The sequence below is a fragment of the Cnephaeus nilssonii genome (genome assembly GCF_951640355.1).
Source record: "Cnephaeus nilssonii genome assembly, chromosome: 6".
Classification (NCBI taxonomy): Eukaryota; Metazoa; Chordata; class Mammalia; order Chiroptera; family Vespertilionidae; genus Cnephaeus; species Cnephaeus nilssonii.
The window spans coordinates 24,588,706-24,608,492 of NC_137077.1; the positions used below are offsets into that span (position 1 = coordinate 24,588,706).

The window sequence follows — 19,787 nt, forward strand, 5'->3', positions numbered from 1 at the left end:
AATAGATTTGGAAATTTCACCCTGTGATAAACATAGAGAGGCTGTCGTCATTCACAAAGCCAGAAGTCCAGTGAAAGAAATTCAATTTGCCTGGCTAACCCAAGGTCAGGTTAAGAATACCTGGCTTGAGGCAAACAGCCCCCTCGTGATGGCAGAAATGAGGGCAGACAAATATAAAGTCACTGTTGGCACCATCCTTTACATACGTGCCCTTCTACCTCTAAAACCAACTTCTGCCACCTAAAAGAATGATATGGCCACTGAGTTTTGAGCATATCTGGTAATCTTTTCAGAAAACCATGTGAGTTTGTAAGACAGGCATCCAGTGCTACCTCCCTGTAACCAGATTATCATGTTTCCAAAAGGAGATCTGGTGGGGATTTTCTAGGTGTGATTTCCATGGAGGAAGGGAGGGGACAGTGAGGGGGGGGGGGTGCCCAGGTACTAGAAAGAAGAGTCCAAGTGACTGAGATGGTTGTTAAACATCAGAGGGAGCTGCTGGGAGAGCCCTTAGGACTGAGCTTCCTGAAACCTCTCAGCCACACTGGAAATGACAGGTTAGGTTGACCTCCATTCTGCTTTAAGTCCTCTTGAGAATCTTCCCTTCCATATCCAAAAATATGGTGCCACCAGCTTGACTTTGCATGGAATGCTGGTGATCTATATCTACCTAGAAGTTAGGAGCTGGACCTGGGGTTTGCTTAGAGCCAAACTGGACCCTCTGCTAAGTAAGCCCAGGCTGATGGGCATGAACACTTCTCACAGACCAATAAGACCAGAGAGGTGGGGAAGCATGGACACAAATGACTCTCCCTGGCTTTCTCACCACAGTGGCCTCCACTCGCATTCACTTTTCTCCAGACACCCTGAAGCAAAAGCCATCCATACAATCTCCCCAATGGAAAATGAAAACCCATAACAGAACACTTTCCCCCCTTCACTCCCATCCCCTCCCCACCCCCTCCAGCCCAACACCCTGAATACTCACAAGAGAACACTTTATCTATACAAAATTAATTAGAAAACAAAATATTTACATATGAAATAAACACCGTCTTGATTTCTGTCACCAGTGGAGACCAACAGAGCCCCCTTTGTTCTAGATTGCTGTTCGCTAGGTTAGTTGGTTTGGTTTTGTATTTGAACGGGGTGAGGTAAGAGGAAGAGTGAGGGAGGAGCCCCTGACCTTGGACAAAGTCAGGGTGAAGCAATGTTTATATGGCCCTTCTCCTTCTTCCTCCTGGAGACGTCTCACACCCTCTGTCCTCTCTCTCAAAGTCTTTCCTTGAATCTAAAGTAAAGCACTCCGTGCTCCTCTCTCCAAACTTGCGAGAGGTTCAGCCCCTTGTCCCCAGGTTCATTTTAGAAAGAAAACAAAGCTTTACAAGGCCTTCAGTTGGCTTTAAAATGAAAGATACTGAGGTAAGAAATCAAGGAGGAGGGTGGGGATAGCAGTCAAGGGTGGGGAATGAGGAAGGGTGGTGAGTCAGGGCAAACAGAAGGCAAAGAGCAGCCCTGGAGGGTGTGACTTGAAGAGACATGGCAGCTTCCTTCCAGAGGAGGATGAGCACCTTTCTGGTTTGTGTGTCCTGTGTGCAACATGGAGGTCCTGCAGTCAAGCTTCCAAACAGACCTGGGCTCTGTGGCTGCCACCTGTGTAAGGGGAGGGCGGCAGGACAGCGGAACTGACCCAGAGTTTCAGGACCGGCAGTGACAAATATTCATTTCCCTTCTCAAGTTTCCGACTGTCAGTGAAAGGGGCATCACATCTGCAGGTACCCTCATTCCTGGAGTTTTTCTACATGTATATATTTTATTCTTGAATGGTATACTCTGGGAGAGAAAGGTGTTGCAGGAAGATGGAAGGGCTTCTACCAAGAGTGGTCACATTGGGCTCAATGTCACATTCTCAGGGAGCCAGACTCAATGGCTAGTAGGGGTGTGCCCCTCTCCTCACCACTTCCAAATCTCTTCCTTCCCTCCATACCTCCTGAGCTATACTCATGAGCGAGCTCATTCCTCTTACCTGTTACCTACCAGTTGTGATGTATTCTGAGGACACAAGGCTGTTCTCCTAGCTCCAGGTTAAGTAAGAAGGGATCAAAGCATTGAAAACATCCCCCTCTCTCACTTACCCTACCACGAACTACTCCCCTATTTTCCAAAGCCTTACTTAGCTCCTCCCCAAACCCTGACCAGCTGAGGGTCTAAAGCTCAAGAGAGCTTTATAGAATCTTTTGCTCTCTAGAGGATCATGGCTATTTCTACTTCCATTTAGCCTTCCTGGAAAGTTCTTGGCCAAAACCAGTTGAAAGTATTGGCAGCTGGAGAAACCACTTTTGTACCTTGCTCTTGTAGGATTGTTTACCACCTTTTTGTCTAGACCACAGAATCTTCTCTGACAAGAACTTCCATTCTCTTCATTCAGGAAGGTGAAGGGATGAGGGAGCCAACATTCAGCTAACATATGACCATCTCTGCTTGTATATAAGCCAAAACAAGCACACTGCTGAGGAATATTGAAAGAAACACGAGGCTTGGTTGCTTTCTCTACATTTATAGGCCCCTGACTCTGTGTGTGTACAGATCATATATGTGCAAGTGTATTTGCACACACATGCACACACAGTCAGTCCATCCTCTCTTGCCTTTAAGGCATCATGAAAGATTGCTATGATGTACTTCCCATCATCCACCAATGACCTTTGTTCACCACTAATGAGTCTCACGGAATTGAAGCAAACATTTTGGCTTATATACCAACACACATGGCCTCCCCGCCTCTGCTTGGCACATGATTCCTAAACAGATGCCATCAAAGCCACAAGAATTTAGCAAAAGCCTCTCTTCATTCACAGGCAAGTATGCTAAATGGTCTTATTTGAATGCTTTTGCTGCCTCATCTAAACATAAAGATCAGTTTGGGAAGAGCTATCCTGTGCTCACGTGGCCTCCTTTTGCTTCTCCTTGCTTCACTCAAAGTGGGTGACAGAGTCCTTCCATGCTAGCAGGAAGCTCATGAGCAGCCACTTCCTTTCTTCATTTTGGCCTCCCATGCTGACCGAGCCCACTGCATCCTCTCTTGGGAACAGCAATGACTGACAGATGGGGGAAAGAGGAGCGAACTGGAAAGGGAGGCGAGATGGTGCTGGTCACCAGGGTTGCCCTCCGAAAGAATCAGAACTCCAGGATCCCATAAATAAATTAAAACAACAAGAAAGGAGCAAATGGGAACCAAGTTCACCCCCGTCACCCTCCGTGACATGCCCACCACCACAGGCCCACAGCCCAACCCTCCCATACCCACCTTAACCTCTCTCTTGCCTCACTCAGACATCAGACTCAATACTAGAAAGTTTCTCATAAACATGACCATTGCTGGAGCCATTGAAAGCCCTGGGGTTTTTGTTGTTAGGCACACAGGGGTTGGACTGGTTCCCTATACAGATGTCTTTCTGGAAACGGCCTGGCACAGCCCCATGAAGGGCCGAGACCACTGGCTTGGTGGTGACAAGGGCGCGGAAGTCCGGCCTGGCTTTTGGCGCCCCTGGCACCGAGGGCTGCCTGAAGAAGTAGGATTTGCTGCCATGGAGCAAGCACTGGTCGTCCCCAAAAGTGGGGATGAAAGGGTTTTGCGTGACCCGGTCAGGGTAGAGCGACTTGCTGAGCATGTAGCCGCCGCCGGGGTTGTTGTGGTGGTGTCCGGCAGTGGGCACTGAGGACTTGTTGTTGGCAAAGGTGCTCTCGCCAGCGGGCATCTCAAACATGTGGGCGTAGGGACTCCCATCCACGAACCGGCCCTTGTCTTTCAGGCTCACACTGCGCGGGGCCAAGGCGGCTTCTTCCTTCTGCAGGTCCACGAAGGTGTCGTAGGAGTGCTGCCGGCGGAGCTTGTTCCGGTTCTTCTTCTGGGCCTTGGAGTTGGTCGGGCTCTGGGGGTACTTGGTGGTGGAGGCGTTGGACGTCACGGCCACCGGGGCCGCCGGCTGGTCCAGCTCCTGCAGGGAGTTGTCCTCGCTGATGTCATACAGGTTGCCCGCTTTCTTGCAAGCCTCGCAGCGGATGCACGCCTGCCGCCCCGAGTTCTGCCCTCCCACCGACGTGGAGTAGTTGTGCAGCTTGGAGGGGCAGCTGCGGCAGAAGTTGCCCCCGGAGCGGTCCTCCCACTCCACGTTGGTCAGGTTCTTCTCCCAGGGCGCCGGCACCCCGCCGACCACACCGTGCTTGTCCCCGGCCCCGTGTTTGAGGTGAGACCTGTTGGTACAGGGCCCGCCTCCGCTGACCGAGTCGCTCCGCTCCTTGTAGATGTCCGTCAGGTCCACGTGCTCCCAGTGGGGCGAGTTCTCCTTCGGGCGGAACTGGTCCAGGTAGAAGTCCCGTAGCCCTTCCTTGTCCCTGAAGTAGCGCTTGTGGTCCGGGGAGCGGGGCGGCCGGCGGCGGTAGGCCAGCTCGATCTCGTCAAACTCCCGGCGGGACTTGGCCGAGGCCGGCCGCTTCTTCAGGCTGTCCTTGTACTGCTGCTTGCGCCTCTTGGCCGCGTTGCCCTCGATGTTGCCGTAGGTGACGGTGTGGGTGGAGATGTCGGACACGTCGGAGCGGATCAAGTCATCGTGGCCACCGTAGCGGTCGCCCTTGAAGGAGAACTTGCCGTACAGGTCACTGAGCTGGCTGTGCTTGGAGGAGGGGAGGCCGATGTCCAGGGGCTTCTTGCTGATGGAGCGCGGCTGGGCGGTGAAGGGCGGGTTGTCGCAGTCGTAGAGCCCGTCGATGGAGCTGGTGCTGCCGATGCTGTGGGGCCGGTGGTGGTGGTGATAGTGGTCTTGGTACACGTTGCTGTCCTTCAGCTGCAGGTTGCCGAAAGTCCTCTCCACCTCGCTGATGTAGTCGCTGAAGAGGTTCTCCTCGCAGGGCGGGTTGTTGTAGGACTTGCAGTCGGAATGCGTGAAGCTGCGGCGGTGCTCGGAGATGTCGTAGACGGAGGACTCGCGGCGGATGAAGTCCAGGGCGCTCTGCGGGGAGCCGTTCACCCCGGACAGGTTGGCCATGTTCTTGGCCGTGCGGAGCAGGCGCAGGATGTTGGAGTGGGTGTTATTCATGGTCGCGGTGGGGGAATTCATCACGGACTGACGCTCCTCGATAGCCACTCCATGGATGCAGCTGTAGATACCCTGCAGAACAGGCAGGATGGGAAGGATTAGGTCTCCAGTGAGGCTAAAACATGACTGTAAAGAACCCCCCTCCGCCCCCACTACTAATTGCCTAATGATAAGAAAAGTTAGGGAAAATATGAAATGGATAGCCTTATATATTCATAAAAAGATGTGGCTAGAAGTTGCACGATTTATCCCCCTGGATTTAGAAGTCTCATATTAGGAACTAAGGTCGTGGCCTAGCTGGCTATCTGAGAGGGTACATGACTACAACAAGTGACTTGAGCAAAGAGGATAAAATCATAGACATTCTTGCCCTGACTCCCTCAGTGACTTGCACTGATGTTCCTTTTTATGCCCAGGATTCACATCTTAAAGTTGATGCATGGTATTGGCCAATAGCAGAAAATATTGTCAGCCTCCTGGAAACCAGTAGCAATGCTCTACAGATGTTGAGCCTGCTCTGCCCTGGCTGGCCTCACTGGCTGGCAGGAAACCACAGGGAAGCTCTGTAGCTTACAATTGCCATTCTTTTCCAGCTCTGACAAATTTTGAGCAGCTTTTAGAATTTTGATCACCAAATAACAGCTGAGCAGTTCTCTTCTTGAGCCAAGCATGAACTAAATTCAAAGAGAGAATTAGGAAGCCCTTGGGTCAAAGACAGATTTTTCTCCTGCTGTGTCCCACACCATGGGAGGGAAGAATTGGGACAGAGATCTACTACTAAATAGGAATAAATAATTTCCTTGTTGAATTCTTTTATATGTTCTCTCTTTAGCTCCTGCTATTCTTCTTATATTTTTTCCATTCCATCTTATAAATATTAATTAGTATCTTAGCAAATTAGTATTGATTGAGCACTCCCTGTATGCAGGACCTTAAACACCACTACCCAGGAGAAGGAATGGGTTGGGTTCAAGTCTAAAAGTCAAGCCAACCTCCTGCTAATATCTTGCCCCCTGCCTTGAAAGGTGAACAAATTTGGAACTTTTCTCCCTGGCAAGGGAAGGTATTTGAAGAGGTGGTTGTTTGAATTGTGTCTTTAAAAGAAGGGGGACAATTTGAAAAGGGAAGTTGTCCCAATGGGTGGAGATGGGAGGAGAGAAGGTTAGGAAGGAGGATGATAACTAAATAGCAAAGAAGAAAGGTTTAGACGAGATGAGCCTCACTGTCCCAGAGGACACAGAAACATAGATCAAGGTAAGGTTGCTCACTTTGTCAGGCCTCCTTTCTAACCATTCTTAATTATGGCCAGGAGAAAATGCCAAGCATTTTTCTGGACAGAGGCATTGATTATGTAGAAGGGCTATGAATGGGGTTTCTATTCCAGGTCACCAGCTCCTATTGTTTCTGCCATCATCCTATCTAGGACTTTAGGGAAGGGCCACACAAGGAATCAACATGACTCATGGTCCACAAGTTCTGTCATCCTGGTCCAATGTTACTGAATAGCCTGAATAGCCGAGAGGAAATTGTTCTGTATCACTGAAATACTACAGTAAAATGATCAAAAGATGGAACAATTTAATGAGAAGTCTACTTTCCTCCTCCTCTTTTCTTACTTTTCCTTGTGACATGTTCATATTAAAAATGTTATTAATCCTTAGTTTGGACTAGAAACATAGAAGTCTAAATAAAGAGCAATTTCAGAGTTATACTTTGCTCCAATTAAGGACATTTCTGGATGTAAATTTCTTATGGGTCAGGACTTATTTCTGAAGGTTCTGTTAAGTTCTTTAACTCCTTATAACTCACACATGGTTAAAACGCAGAGGGGAACAATCTATATATATAAAAGCCTAAGTGACCGTTTGACCATTCAACTGGTAGCTATGACATGTACTGACCACCAGGGGGCAGACGCTCAAGAAACAGGCATGGAAACATGGAACAGACTGATGAATCTCAGAGGGAAAGGGGGAGGGGGAGGGCGGGAAGAGATTAACCAAAGATCTTATATGTATACTAGAGGCCTGGTGCATGGATTCGTGCACCAGTGGGGTCCCTTGGCCTGGCCTGCAGGGATCAGGCTGAATACGTGTACAAGTGCTCTGACATCCCCCAAGGGGTCCCAGATTGCGAGAGGGCACAGGCCAGGCTGAGGGACCTTACCAGTGCAAGAACCTGTGCACTGGGCCTCTAGTAAAACAATAATATACGTTTGTATGTTAGAATAAGAGAGACATATTACATTTCTCTATCTGAATAGAAATATCATTTTTAAAAAAGGATTAAATGATTATGGCAGCCTATACAGAATTAACTAATGGTGATGAAAGGCATTTGGTAAAAGGCCAACTTTTTTATTCTGATAGATCTGCCAGTTCTCATTGAGAACCAAATGTCCAAACCCTACACAGAAAGCTGTTTCTTGAAGGAAAAAAAAATAGCAGCACCTGTTTTTTAAGCCCCTGGAAATTATGTCATGCAACCCTACTGGGGAAACATACATGATGTGGTTTCTTGCTTCAACAGCACAGGCTGGATCTTATATGTAGAGAACCTCCTGGGTCTCTCGGCTTTGCACAATGCTAGACTAAGCTGTCTTTTATAGGCTCCAGGCACCTAAATCAGCCCACTTACTCTGCTGATGGAGAAGACCATGCCAGGCTTGCCGGAACAGACGCCCATAAAGCAGTGCCGGAACTGCCAATAGAAAAGGTGTTCACAGATGAAGGTGATAAGGCTGAGAGCCATGGCTGCCCCCAACATGTAGAAGACTCCTGCCATGTTATCAATGTCCAACTGGCTGCTCATGACCTCGTTCTTCTCATTGTGGCAAATGCCAGTGAGCCAGAGAGCTTCCAGCTCCTCCATCTCCCCTGGAAACAGGGCAGGAAGAATAGGTAGAGAAAAGAGCAGAGGAGTAAAAACAAGGAAGAAAGAGGGGTGTTGGGGAAGATAGAAAAACATGAGAGAGAAAGAGACAGGGAGACATAAAGAAAGAAAATTAATAGAGAGTTAACAGTAACTTTATTGATACTATTATATTCAACAAGTATTTATTGTATTCAACAAGTATTCATTGAAAACTTAATGAAGGTACTGCAGAAAATACAAAGATATGAGACATTAACTGCTTTCCATTATCTAGCCAGTGTAAATTAGCATATACATAATCAATATGATAAACTATATGCAAGTAACAAGAGTTCAAATTAGTGCAAGTAATTTTGTAGGTGAGTGGCCAGTAGGTGTTTATGAGAGAGATAAGACTTGAAGGTGGGCATGGTGAGTGGGTGTATTTTAATGTATGTTGTATGAAAATGCGCTCCAGGCAGCAGAAATAGCAGGATCAATGGAAGGAAGGTGGAAAATTGAAGGCTTATTTAGGGAAAGGCATGCGGAACAGTTCAAACAGAATACAAGTAGGCAAAGAAAGCTGAATAAAAAAGGTTGATGCAGGATTGCTGAGGGCTTGTGCATCAGACTAAGCATTTGGCACTTTATTTTGTCGACAGTGAGGAATAACATAATCAAACAAGTGATTCAGAAAATTGCTCTTAAACAAATGTGCAAAGCAATTGGGTAAAGGGAGGAAAGACAGAGATTAGCAGAGATTGACTGATTCCCTAGGGACCCTCACACTTACTGGTCTTTTGTTGCCAAGGAAAATACAAACATTAAGAGTAGAGGGAAGTGAGCTTGAATAAAATGAGACCACCAAATTCAGACCTGCCTCCTCTTAACACTGCTTAAGGGAGCTTTGATGGACTCAATTCATGTCAGGTTTCAATAATCTTTATCCATTTCACTAGATACTAGGACTTAGAAATGTAGAGAACCTAAACAAAAGGGAAATGAAAGAAACTACATCCCCTAGAATGCGTCTAATTCTAGATGAGCAACATTCTGAAAATCTCATGAAGGGAACTGCCTGTTCCAATAGTTCTGGTTTGGCTAAAAATCTGAACTTTGTGTAATCTGACTAGATCTTTGGTCACTTTTTCAAATCGTATCTATTGGTGTTCTTCCTCAGAGATAGATTTCTGTTATTGCTAAAACCACAGAAGCTCTCACAACAAAATGTCCAGTTAACAGCCCAGCTATCACCCCTCCTCTTTCCAACATCAATCAAATCATCTTATATTCATTTCTTTGACCAAACTATGATTTTCCTAACTAGTGGAGCCACCACTTCACCTGGAGTCTGAAAATCCAGCTGTGCTCTTCTGCCTCTTATCTCATGCCAAACAGCAACGATTCTGCAGACATAATTTAGAGAACCGCTTGGTTGATGGCCTGTGGGACCAAGTAGAGCAAGTTGCTCAACCGTAACTGGATTACCTTCTCTGAGGCCAACAGGAGGAGGAGGTACTTTGGACAATAAAGTGAAAAGGGATGCAGAAAACATGCTATACTGAAATAGGAGATGAGATTTTTTTCAAAGCAAGTTGGCTGCTCAGTCTGCTGCTGGAATGGCACTGGGGAATACCTTATGGTGTCTGCCTCCTACCTCTCCCAGCTGAAAGAGCATGATGGGAGAGAGGGAAGAATGAGTAGATGGCCACAATTTGATTTCTCTACCCTTTCTCTGGGTACATACAGAGCAGCGACCTTTCCAAAGTTCTATCCACTTTGGCCACATGTGAGATGATTGTTTGGAACATCTTATATCAGCCTCTCTTACTCCCTGGAGGTTTGATCATAGCCTGCAATTCCGAAACATACCTCCTTGATCAACTACTTTAATCTTTTGTCCTATATTTCACCCTGTCATAGGTTGAACTGTGTCTCCTAAATTCACATGTTGAAGTCCTAACCCTAGTATCTTGGAATGTGAACTTTATTTGGAAACAAGGTCATTGCAGATGTAATTAGTTAAAATGAGGTCATTTTGGAATAGAGTGGGCCCCTAACCTAATGTAACTAATGCCATGAAGAAGGGGGAAATTGGACACATACACAAAAAGGAAAAAACATGCACAAAGGGAAAAGTCACTGGAACTTGACAGCAGAGATGCGATAATTCTCCCTTAGCAGCTCTCAGAAGAAACCAACGAACACTTTCATCCTGAACTTCTGGTCCCCAGCACTATAGGTCAATATATTTCTGTTGCTTAAGCCACTCTGTGGTTCTTTGTTATAGCAGCCTTAGGAAACTAATACAAACCCTCAAATCTCATAGTGTATTGTGACATGCTTTCCTGGAAATGCAGGAATTAGCAGAATGGAGAAATCAGGTTGATGTTTCAGACTGGCCATCAAAAGAGGCTAAGAAGGCACTTTTCTTTTGTTAACTCACCATCTCCAAAAAGTTGCAGGATAGCAAGGTCCACCTGGCGTTTCCACCCAGAATCTTTTTGGATGGCAATGCCATACCCAGTGGAAGCAAAGACCTTCCCACTGCCAATGGTCACCAGCTTGCAGCCTTCATCTCTGCCTGCCATGTAGTTGAGCACTGCTGCATCATAGATGAAGGCATCCAGTTTCCTGTGCAAGAAAGAAACAAAGAGACCAAATCCAGTGGAGGAATTTTAGTACAGAACTACCTATGGGGACATTAATATGAAGCAGTAGGGCTCCAGAAAACTGTGGGGAGAATTGGTTCAAAGAAAGGCTCAAGTTGGAACTCAGCCAGAATCTAAAGCTTACACCCCAGGTTATTCTTTATGTGATTTCAAGTCGAAAGGAGGAGTTCTTTCCCTCCTACTGGGAATGATGAGAATGTAAGTTTGGCCTGAAGCCAACTTATAAGCTGGGTCTGAAAGGGAGAGGAAGTAAAAAGGAATCAATAAAAATAATAACAGAAATAATGAAAAGTAACCATCACAATGATAACAACAAATAGTGTGGGTTAGATTTATATAACATTTTTCATTTTCCAGTTCATTACAGTCCAGAGTGGGGATAAGTGTAGGTGTATGTATTTCAATAGATGTGCAGTGCTATTTTTGTGGTCCGAAAGGTTTCAATATTCTGCTTTGCCGCACAAGGAAAAAGGAATAGTTGAGGTGGTGGCAGCACAGGCTTGTGTTAAGAGCAAATGTGTGAAACTAACAAGAGATTTCAACATAGAGAAGAACTCAGATCTCTCAAATTCCTAAGCATATATAAGAACCTCCTTTTACAGGAGTGGGCAAAAGTAGGTTTGTAGTTGTTTGTATGGTAAATACAAGAATAAACAAATAATACAAGAATAAACTCTGTGTTTTGTATACTCATAACTATAAACCTACTTTTGCCTACCCCTGCATATTGTATTTTGCAAGAAGGGAATATGTAGGGAAGTGAGTAGACTAGGAGTAAGAGTGGGAAGGCATAAATCAATATTTGAAACCAACATTCAAGCAAATAAAAGGTAGAGGAAAAAATTCAGACATAACCATATGGATAATAGAGAGGCCTTCAAGAAAAGCATGTATTATCCTTTACTTGTGGAAGCAAAGCTAGCTTTATTACCCCTCAGGAAAAAATAAGCCCTTTCTGGTATGATAAGACTTGCACCATATTTAAAAAGGTCCATGAGGACCCCATAGAAAGCTTTGATATGATTAATAACTGTGGTGTACCAAGGGCCAGACCAATCAACCCAGTCCTATCCCCAAGCTCAAATCCCATCTTCTAAAATCTGCTGTGGCTTTATGGTGATAAGATAGAGTCATATGAAGTTGGGCATGAGTGGGTGGGAAGAGCTTAACCAAAGAACTTATATGCATATATGCATAACCCATGGATGCAGAAATAGTGTGGTGAAGGCCTAGGGCAGGGGGCAGGGGGGTGGGCTAGAAGGGGCTAATGGGGGAGGGGGGAAAGGATACATTTGTATTATTTTCAACAAAATAAATTAAAAAAAGAGACAGTCATATTATAACATACCAAAATACTTAAATAACAGTATTTAGATAACCATGCATCTGGTGGCTCTTCCAGAACTGAAGCCACCAGAAGGTACGACTATTGCTAGTTATCATACAATACAGGAAATTAGCTACAGGACCCCTTGACCCCTCAAACCCCAACATCTATAATGCTCAACTGTGGTTTCAGGAGGCCAAATGAGTAAAGAGATCTATGTGGCTGGGATTATGCAAGCCAACACATTTGCAGATCATGAGCTCCTTTTAAAGAACAAATATTTCCCAGTGTATAGAGCTGGATCAAAGAAAAACAACAACAAAAACAGAATGGGAGATCACTCAACATATTCTTATTGTTTGTTGTCTAAACATTTTTATCCTTTTTTTTCCTTTTATTTCTCCCTTGTCTATGAGATACTAGAACCATCATTTTCACCTCTTGTTCAACAGGTCTTTATTTCATGTGTAACACATGAACCTTATCATTGACTTTTCGCTTCTACTTTTATATCTATTCAAATTCCTGTTTCATGGTTACATTAATGCAAGTAGAATATAATTTGTAAAACATATACATAGAAGTAAATAATAGCATAGGAATCCTTGTGTACTGGCCTGAATAATACTGTCAAATTTAACTTGGAAATCCATGAAGAGCAAGTGAAATATTCCCTGCCATAACTTTGTATGGCACCCCAACATAGTACGTCTGATTCAATGTAAGTTTAATAATGTGAGAAACATACCACAGACTCTGAGCTTGGAAGCAGTTCTTACCCTGTTTTCAGGGAGAGCAACGCATCATCCACATCCCTCTGGTTGAACTTCCCCATGTAGGCATGCATTTCCGCGTAGTTATTGCGAATATTCCTCTCTGTGCTGCCATTGGGCACCGTCCCAAAGCGAAAAGGGGGTGAGAAGTCATTAGGTCTCTGAAACTGGAGAGATAGAAAGGGAGAGAAAGAGAAAGAAAATGCTTCAGAAAATGTGAGGAAACATAAAGTTAGCATTAGTGGATTTATAATGGAACAGACCCAACTATAGTTCACCAAATACACTAGCCCTCACCCAGGAGTCACCCAAAAGTGGACTTCAATTTAACTCAATTTGAGAGTTATTTGCCTGACTAATCTATAACCCCTGTGTGCTCCTTTTATGCATACTGCACAATACCAGTGACAATGGAAACAAGCTGTGGTACACTAATCACCTTTATTTCTGAACATTGTGTAAAATCTGTTTCCAGGCCTCTTATTTAGGGGCTAAATATATTGTCCCTGCACTATTAAGGCCACAGGACCTCAATGAGGCAAGCTACACAGTACTCTTAAAAATAATTTGCTGGGTATCAAATACATTTTACTAAGAAATTTTCTCTTGACCTTCCCTGATGCAGTTTAAGGTCACGTTCATCCTACATAAGTTGTAAGATAAATTTTAAAATCAAATACAGTTTTAATTAAGTTTCTTCCCTTGCTTAAGAACTGAGAGTGGCTTGCTAGTGCCTACCATAATAAAGTGAAATCTCTTGGATTTTCACCCAATGACATCAGTTTTATTTCTGACTTTTGCCCTGCAATGACTAAGTCTGTGTGTTGCTCCCTAAACATATCATTTGTTCATTTGTATCTTTATAGTAGGTCCCCTCAGCATGAACTCACCTTTCTCTCTAGGCCAAGTCATATTCTTCGTCTCAAAATATAACTCAAAGCAATTTCTCAGGAAACCTTCTATGAGTTCTTTCTTCCATTAAGTCTACCCGAAGTGAACTGTCAGTCCTTGGTGTTCTTTGTTTAGATCATTCTAATTCATACTACAAATTCCATTACTCTTTAAATGAGCTGATTAAGTTATGAGAGATAGTTTCTGATGTAGTCACTAAGAATTTAAGCTCCATGACTGAGACAGATATAGATTGATGACCAGCTCTGCCACTTACTACTGTGTGACCTTGTGCAAGGAACATGAACTCTCTGACTTTTTGAGATTGTTGGGAGGATTAAATGATATAAAGTATAATAAGTTTTTCACACAGCACCTCGCATACAATAAGTGCTTAATAAGTAGACTCAATAAGTGCTCCTTTTATTATTTTAATTCATATTTATATTCTGTATTCTCTAGCAAACTTAATGCTCTTGGAGCTTCTCATTCTATTAGTACAGCGTGTCCCAAAAATGTATATACACTTTAACAGCTGATAGCTTAATTTTGAAAATGAAATGTATTTTAATAAACATTGCCTTTATAATTATTCAAAGTGTGTGTATACATTTTGGGGGGCCATCCTATATAGCAACAAACAGATAGGATATGACAAGTAGCTCTGTTATGCCTTGACATAGGAAATTATGTAGATATTTTTTAAAGTCTTTATAGTTTCAATACTATACCATGTACTTGGGAGATACATTTGAAAATCTAACCTGCCAACTCAGAAGTACACTGAACCTTTGGAATAGCCTGGGCTTAGAGTAATTCTCTTAGGGCCATTCTCTTAGAGCCATTCTTTCTCCTTTTCTTAATCTGAGAAGCTAAAGAGCATCTCAGAATATAGGGTTCAAGGACCACAACATGTCACAGTACCAGGAACCATAAATGCCATCTTACTTTCTCAGAGTTGGCCATAGTTAAAACTAGAATCATGCAGTGGTATTAGGTAATCTGTAATATATCAAATATCACTACTTTCTGACTTAAAAAGCTCCTGGTCTGACTTACCACAGTGCTTTTTGCCATTAAGAGTTTTTGTTTAATTATTTTGAAAAGGATTGTGATTTTTAAGTCAATGAAATTACTACAAAAAAGTCAAAAGAATTTTTGGAGTTGGATGAGCCACTCAAGGTTAGCTAGTTCAAACCTTTCATTTTACAAATGAAGAAACTGAGGCCCAAAGAGAACAAGTAGTTTGCCAACTGTCACAGAGTGGCAGCAGTGGCTAACATTATCAGGGATCAATTAATAGTACAACTCATTGTATCCAGCAGGTAGCACATTTAAAGAGAACAAGTATGTGCTTTATTGGAAGAGACAGACTAAAATGCTATGCATGTCACTCTCAATTATAACACTTTAGACACTTGAAAAAAGGTTTCCTCCAAGTCACAAGTAGAATAGATACCACCGCAGGCAGCATGTAACCAAATAAACTCCCTTTAATCAGTAATTCTCCACTTTGCCAGGACATTGACAACCAATGCTCACTGTGACTAAGATACTCTGGGGCCCAAAATATCTTCTGACACATCATTTCTGGTATAAATTTTTATATTATAATTTTTTGAAAATTGGAAATCCATGAAAGGTATATGGAACAATTTTGATTAACCAAATGAAATCTGGAATACCCAGAGTGTCTCATTTCCTGGTGAAGCTGGATTATGGAAAATTTCCATATTACTCTTTAATAACTTTGAATTTTAAGTTATGTTTAGATTTCTAGATGCTGTTTTATAACCACATGCCTGAATATCTAAAAGCTAAAGAAATTATAAAGGACATCATAGACAAGAGAACTTTGAAAAAAATAACAAAGCTGGAGGAATTATGTTATCCGACTTCACAATTTATTTTAGTACATGACAGTGTGACATTAGAATATAAATAGTAAAGAGATGGCTGTAAAAAAACACATGCCCACCAACAGACCAACACATGTGTATTGCAAAGGTAATTAAGTGGAGATAGGACAGTCTTCAACAAATGGTGTTGGAACAATTGGATACCCATATGCGAAAAACAGAACTTCATTCCACACTTCACAAGGTATACAGAAATTAACTCAAAGTGGGTTGTATCTCTAAATATAATTACTAAAATTATAACATTTTTGGGAGAAAAATCTTTGTAACCTTGAGTTAGACAATGATTTCTTAAATACAATACCATAAGCACAATACACACACACACACACACACACACACACACACACACACACACACACTCCTGGTCTTCATCAAATTAACAATTTCTCTTTGAGGAACACAGGATCATGAAAAGAAAAGCCAGTGACTGGGAGAAAATATTTGAAAATAAATTAAAGCAATTAAAACACTGAAGGAATTAAATAAGAACATAGCAAGGCTCTTACAGTTAAAGCACCTTCCCAAAGAAAACAATCAGAGAAACCAGTCAGCCCTGGAAGAATGCAAAGGCACAGTCCCATGGAAGGCAGACAATTTGGAGGCAGACGACACACTAGTAGATTTGAATCCCAGCTCTGTTTCTGATCAGCTGTGTGTACAAGGGCAAGTTACTATATTCACGAAGCCCCATTTTCCTCTAAGTATTATTTTTCATGAATAATAAGATAATGTATAGGAAATCACTTAATACAGTAGCTGGCACATGGTGGAGTCTCAAAAATTATTAACTGAAGTTCTAATCTTTAAAATTGTCTTGTGGTAGGCAATGTTCCCTAAGATTGAAAACTCTTGTTCTCTCATTTGTTCCTTAAACTAGGCCAGTCTGGGGACCAACGGGGAGGGAGTGCATCGCCCCAGAAGCAGAAGCCAAAGCAGAAGCAGAACTGAGTTGGCCTTTTCCTTTGAAAATGCTTGTCCTAGCTTGGTGAAGTTTAAATAAAACACAGGTTTTTAAAAATAATCTTCCAAATACCTGATGCTTCCAATAAATGCCGTGTAATAAAACACCCCAAGCCGAGAGGCATTATGTAGCACTTCTTTAACCTGAGAGGCAATCAATACTCTCTGGGGTTTGAGAAAGGACAAAAATTTAGTACTGTCAAGACCCAGGAGTCTTACAATCTATTTCTTGACCCCAAGAAACAATTTTTTTATAAAAAATTTAAAAATCTAATACATCAAGGAGATCAGCATTGGGTTAAAAAGCCCGGTCTTATTTTAAAGTAGGGAATTTTATACAGTACTTCTTTATTTTACTTTATTAAATTTTATTGGGTTGACAATGGTTAATAAGATTTATATAAGTGGCCCTATCCTATTTGGTTCAGTGGATAGAGCATTGGCCTGCGGACTGAAGAGTCCTGGGTTCGATTCCGGTCAAGGGCACATGCTTGGGTTGCAGGTTCAATCCCCAGTGGGGGGTGTGTAGGAGGCAGCTGATTAATAATTCCCATCATTGACCTCTCAATATCTCTCTCCGTCTCCCTTCCTCTCTGAAATCAATAAAAGTACATTTTAAAAAGCTTATATAAGTGTATATTTCTATGATACATGGTCTGAATATTGTATTGTGTGCCCACCACCCAAAGTCAAATCACCTTCTGTCCCATATGTCTGGTCCCCTTTACCCTTTATTACCTCTTCACCCCCTTCCCACTGACTCACAGATATATGAAATGATGCTCAACTTCATTAGCTATTAGGGAAATGCAAACGAAAACCACAATGAGATACTATCTCACACCTGTTAGAATGGCTATGATAAACAAGACGAGTAATAACAATTGTTGGAGAGGTTGTGGAGAAAAAGGAACCCTCATTCACCACTGGTGGGAATGTAAACTGGCATAGCCAATATGGAAAAAAGTATGAAAGCTCCTCCAAAAAATAAGAATATGACCCATCAATCCTTCTTCTGGTTAAAAACATCTATTCACAAAGATATATGCACCCCTATACTCACAGCAGCATTATTCACGGTGGCCAAGACATGGAAATAACTCAAGTGTCCTTTGATGGAGGACTATATAAAGATGTGGTACATATCCTATCTAATAAAGAGGGAATATGCTAATGGACCATCACACCCTCACAAAGATGGTGGTGCCCACAGCCAATAAGGAGGGAATATGCTAATTGACTTCCTCACCCTCAAAGATGGTGGTGCCCACAGCCACAAGATGGTGGCGCCCAGTCCCCTAAGCCCCGCTGAGGTGGCCATCGTGCAGCACGGCCGGGCCCACCCCCAGGCAGTTCCAGCCACTCCGTGCACCTGCCTCCAGAGTCCCCCAGTCCCCTCACCCCCCCAGCCACCCAGGGCTGGCCTAAGGTGCAGGCAAGCCTCAGATGGTGGCTGCCCAAGGCTCAAGTAACCAGGGCCGGCCAAGGCTTGCACTGCTGGCAATGGCAGCAGCAGAGGTGTGATGGGGGGCATCACCTTCCCCTGATTGCCAGGTCGCCTCCTATCCCTGAGGGCTCCCAGACTGTGAGAGGGGGCAGGCCGGGCTGAGGGATCCCCGCTCCAGTGCATGAATTTTCATGCACCAGGCCTCTAGTATACAATAGCATACTACTCAGCCATAAGAAAGGAAGAAATAGTGTCATGTGCAACAACATGAACCTTGAGAATAATATCATGCTAAGCGAAATAAGCCAGACAGAAAAATCTAGGGACCATATGATTTCACTCATATGTGGGATATAAAACTGAAGCTCATATACAGTACTTCTTTCTTACTAGTCACCTGTGGTCAAAACAGGGCTTCTTTAAACTTGGAATTTTTTTCTAGACTTGCCCAGATTGGGATTGTTAAAACAAAACAAAACACACACACACACACACACACACACACACACACACACACACACACACACACCAGATTCAGATAGGGAAATAAAAACACAAAATGGAAGGTACCTGAAGCCCTGAAGAGTTCAAGTAAATTATCTGAGGCTATGGTGTGAAGGAGAAGGACTTGTCCCCCAGGAGCTGAGCCTTTTCTAGGTGGGCTCAAACGCTAGCCCACAAGTCCCATTCCTGCTTACTGGGGAGTGATGGCATATCAAATGCCAACTCCCACTCCCTCTCTGGATCCAACACATGGCTTTCAGCACTTACTGTAAGCACACACTTGTGCAAGGGCAAAACAATGCCAGAATGTTATGGGAGCTATAATTTCACTTGCTCCTCCTTGAGAGGGGCAGGGAGTCAGAATCTAGCCATCTGAGCTGTTCAGATCATCATCTCAGCCTCATCGTAATGACCTCAAAGTGAATTAGACTTGGAAGTCATGCAAGGAGAAAGAAGCCAGGAGTAAAGGTCCCTGCCCCCACCCAAAGGTGATCAGATTGGAAGGTTCTGTTATGGCTGCTGCCGAGCCTCTTACATGGCCTGTTACAGAGAAAAAGGGAGAGGGGAAGAGGTCAGGGAAGTGTGGATCTGGTCCATTTCATTTTTATTTACTTAATAAATATATAAATTGACTTTCCTATGTATAAGGCATTATTAATTCAACACCTATGCATGTGCTTGGAATAAGTCATATTATCTCCTTTAACAATAATAATTAAAATGCATTAATTCATTTGGCAAATATTTACCAAGAATCTATTAATGCAGATGACTGTGTCAGGAATTGAGAATACAAGATGAAAAAAAATCAGAATCTGTTTTTTAAGAAGTTTCCATACCAGTGTGTCAGAAATCTAAACATTAATTTAATTTTTTATTCATTTATTTTTTCATTAATTCATTTGCCTATTTGCTTATTCTTTCATTCATACAGAAATTCAGCAAGTATCTGTTGGCATCTACCATGTGTAGACACTTTTCTGGGTGCTGAGGACGCAGTAATACAGAAGAATAAGATCCTGCCTTCAAAGAATTGACATTGTAAAGAAGTGGGGCAGATAAGCCTATTTTTTCACTTCTTTTTTAAATTTAATGCAGTAGACTAATGTCAGCCACAAATTCTTTGCCACTCCTTGCAACAAGAGGTGAGGTCTATGTCCCCTCCCCTTGATTCTGACCTGGCCTTGGTGATTTGTTTGACCAATAGAATGTGCAGAAGTAACACGCTGGGACATCTGGGACTAGATCACATGAAGCTTTGCAGTTTCCATCTGGGCCTCTTGGAACCTCATTGCGAGGGGAGCAGTCCCCCCTCTAAGAAGTCCAGCAACCCCAAGGCCAC

At 43.2% G+C, this 19,787-nt stretch overlaps 1 protein-coding gene across 1 annotated transcript in view; it reads right to left on the bottom strand.

The window, feature by feature from the left end:
- Window positions 1-3,329: 3,329 nt before the first annotated feature.
- Window positions 3,330-19,787, bottom strand: part of GRIN2B (glutamate ionotropic receptor NMDA type subunit 2B) — a gene marked incomplete at both ends in the record, with an annotated part of 295,204 nt that continues 278,746 nt past the window's right edge. The window contains 4 exons of the mRNA XM_079775801.1: window positions 3,330-5,168; window positions 7,734-7,972; window positions 10,396-10,583; window positions 12,728-12,888. Coding sequence (XP_079631927.1) covers window positions 3,330-5,168; window positions 7,734-7,972; window positions 10,396-10,583; window positions 12,728-12,888 — 2,427 coding nt within the window. The remainder of the gene's footprint in view (window positions 5,169-7,733; window positions 7,973-10,395; window positions 10,584-12,727; window positions 12,889-19,787) is intronic.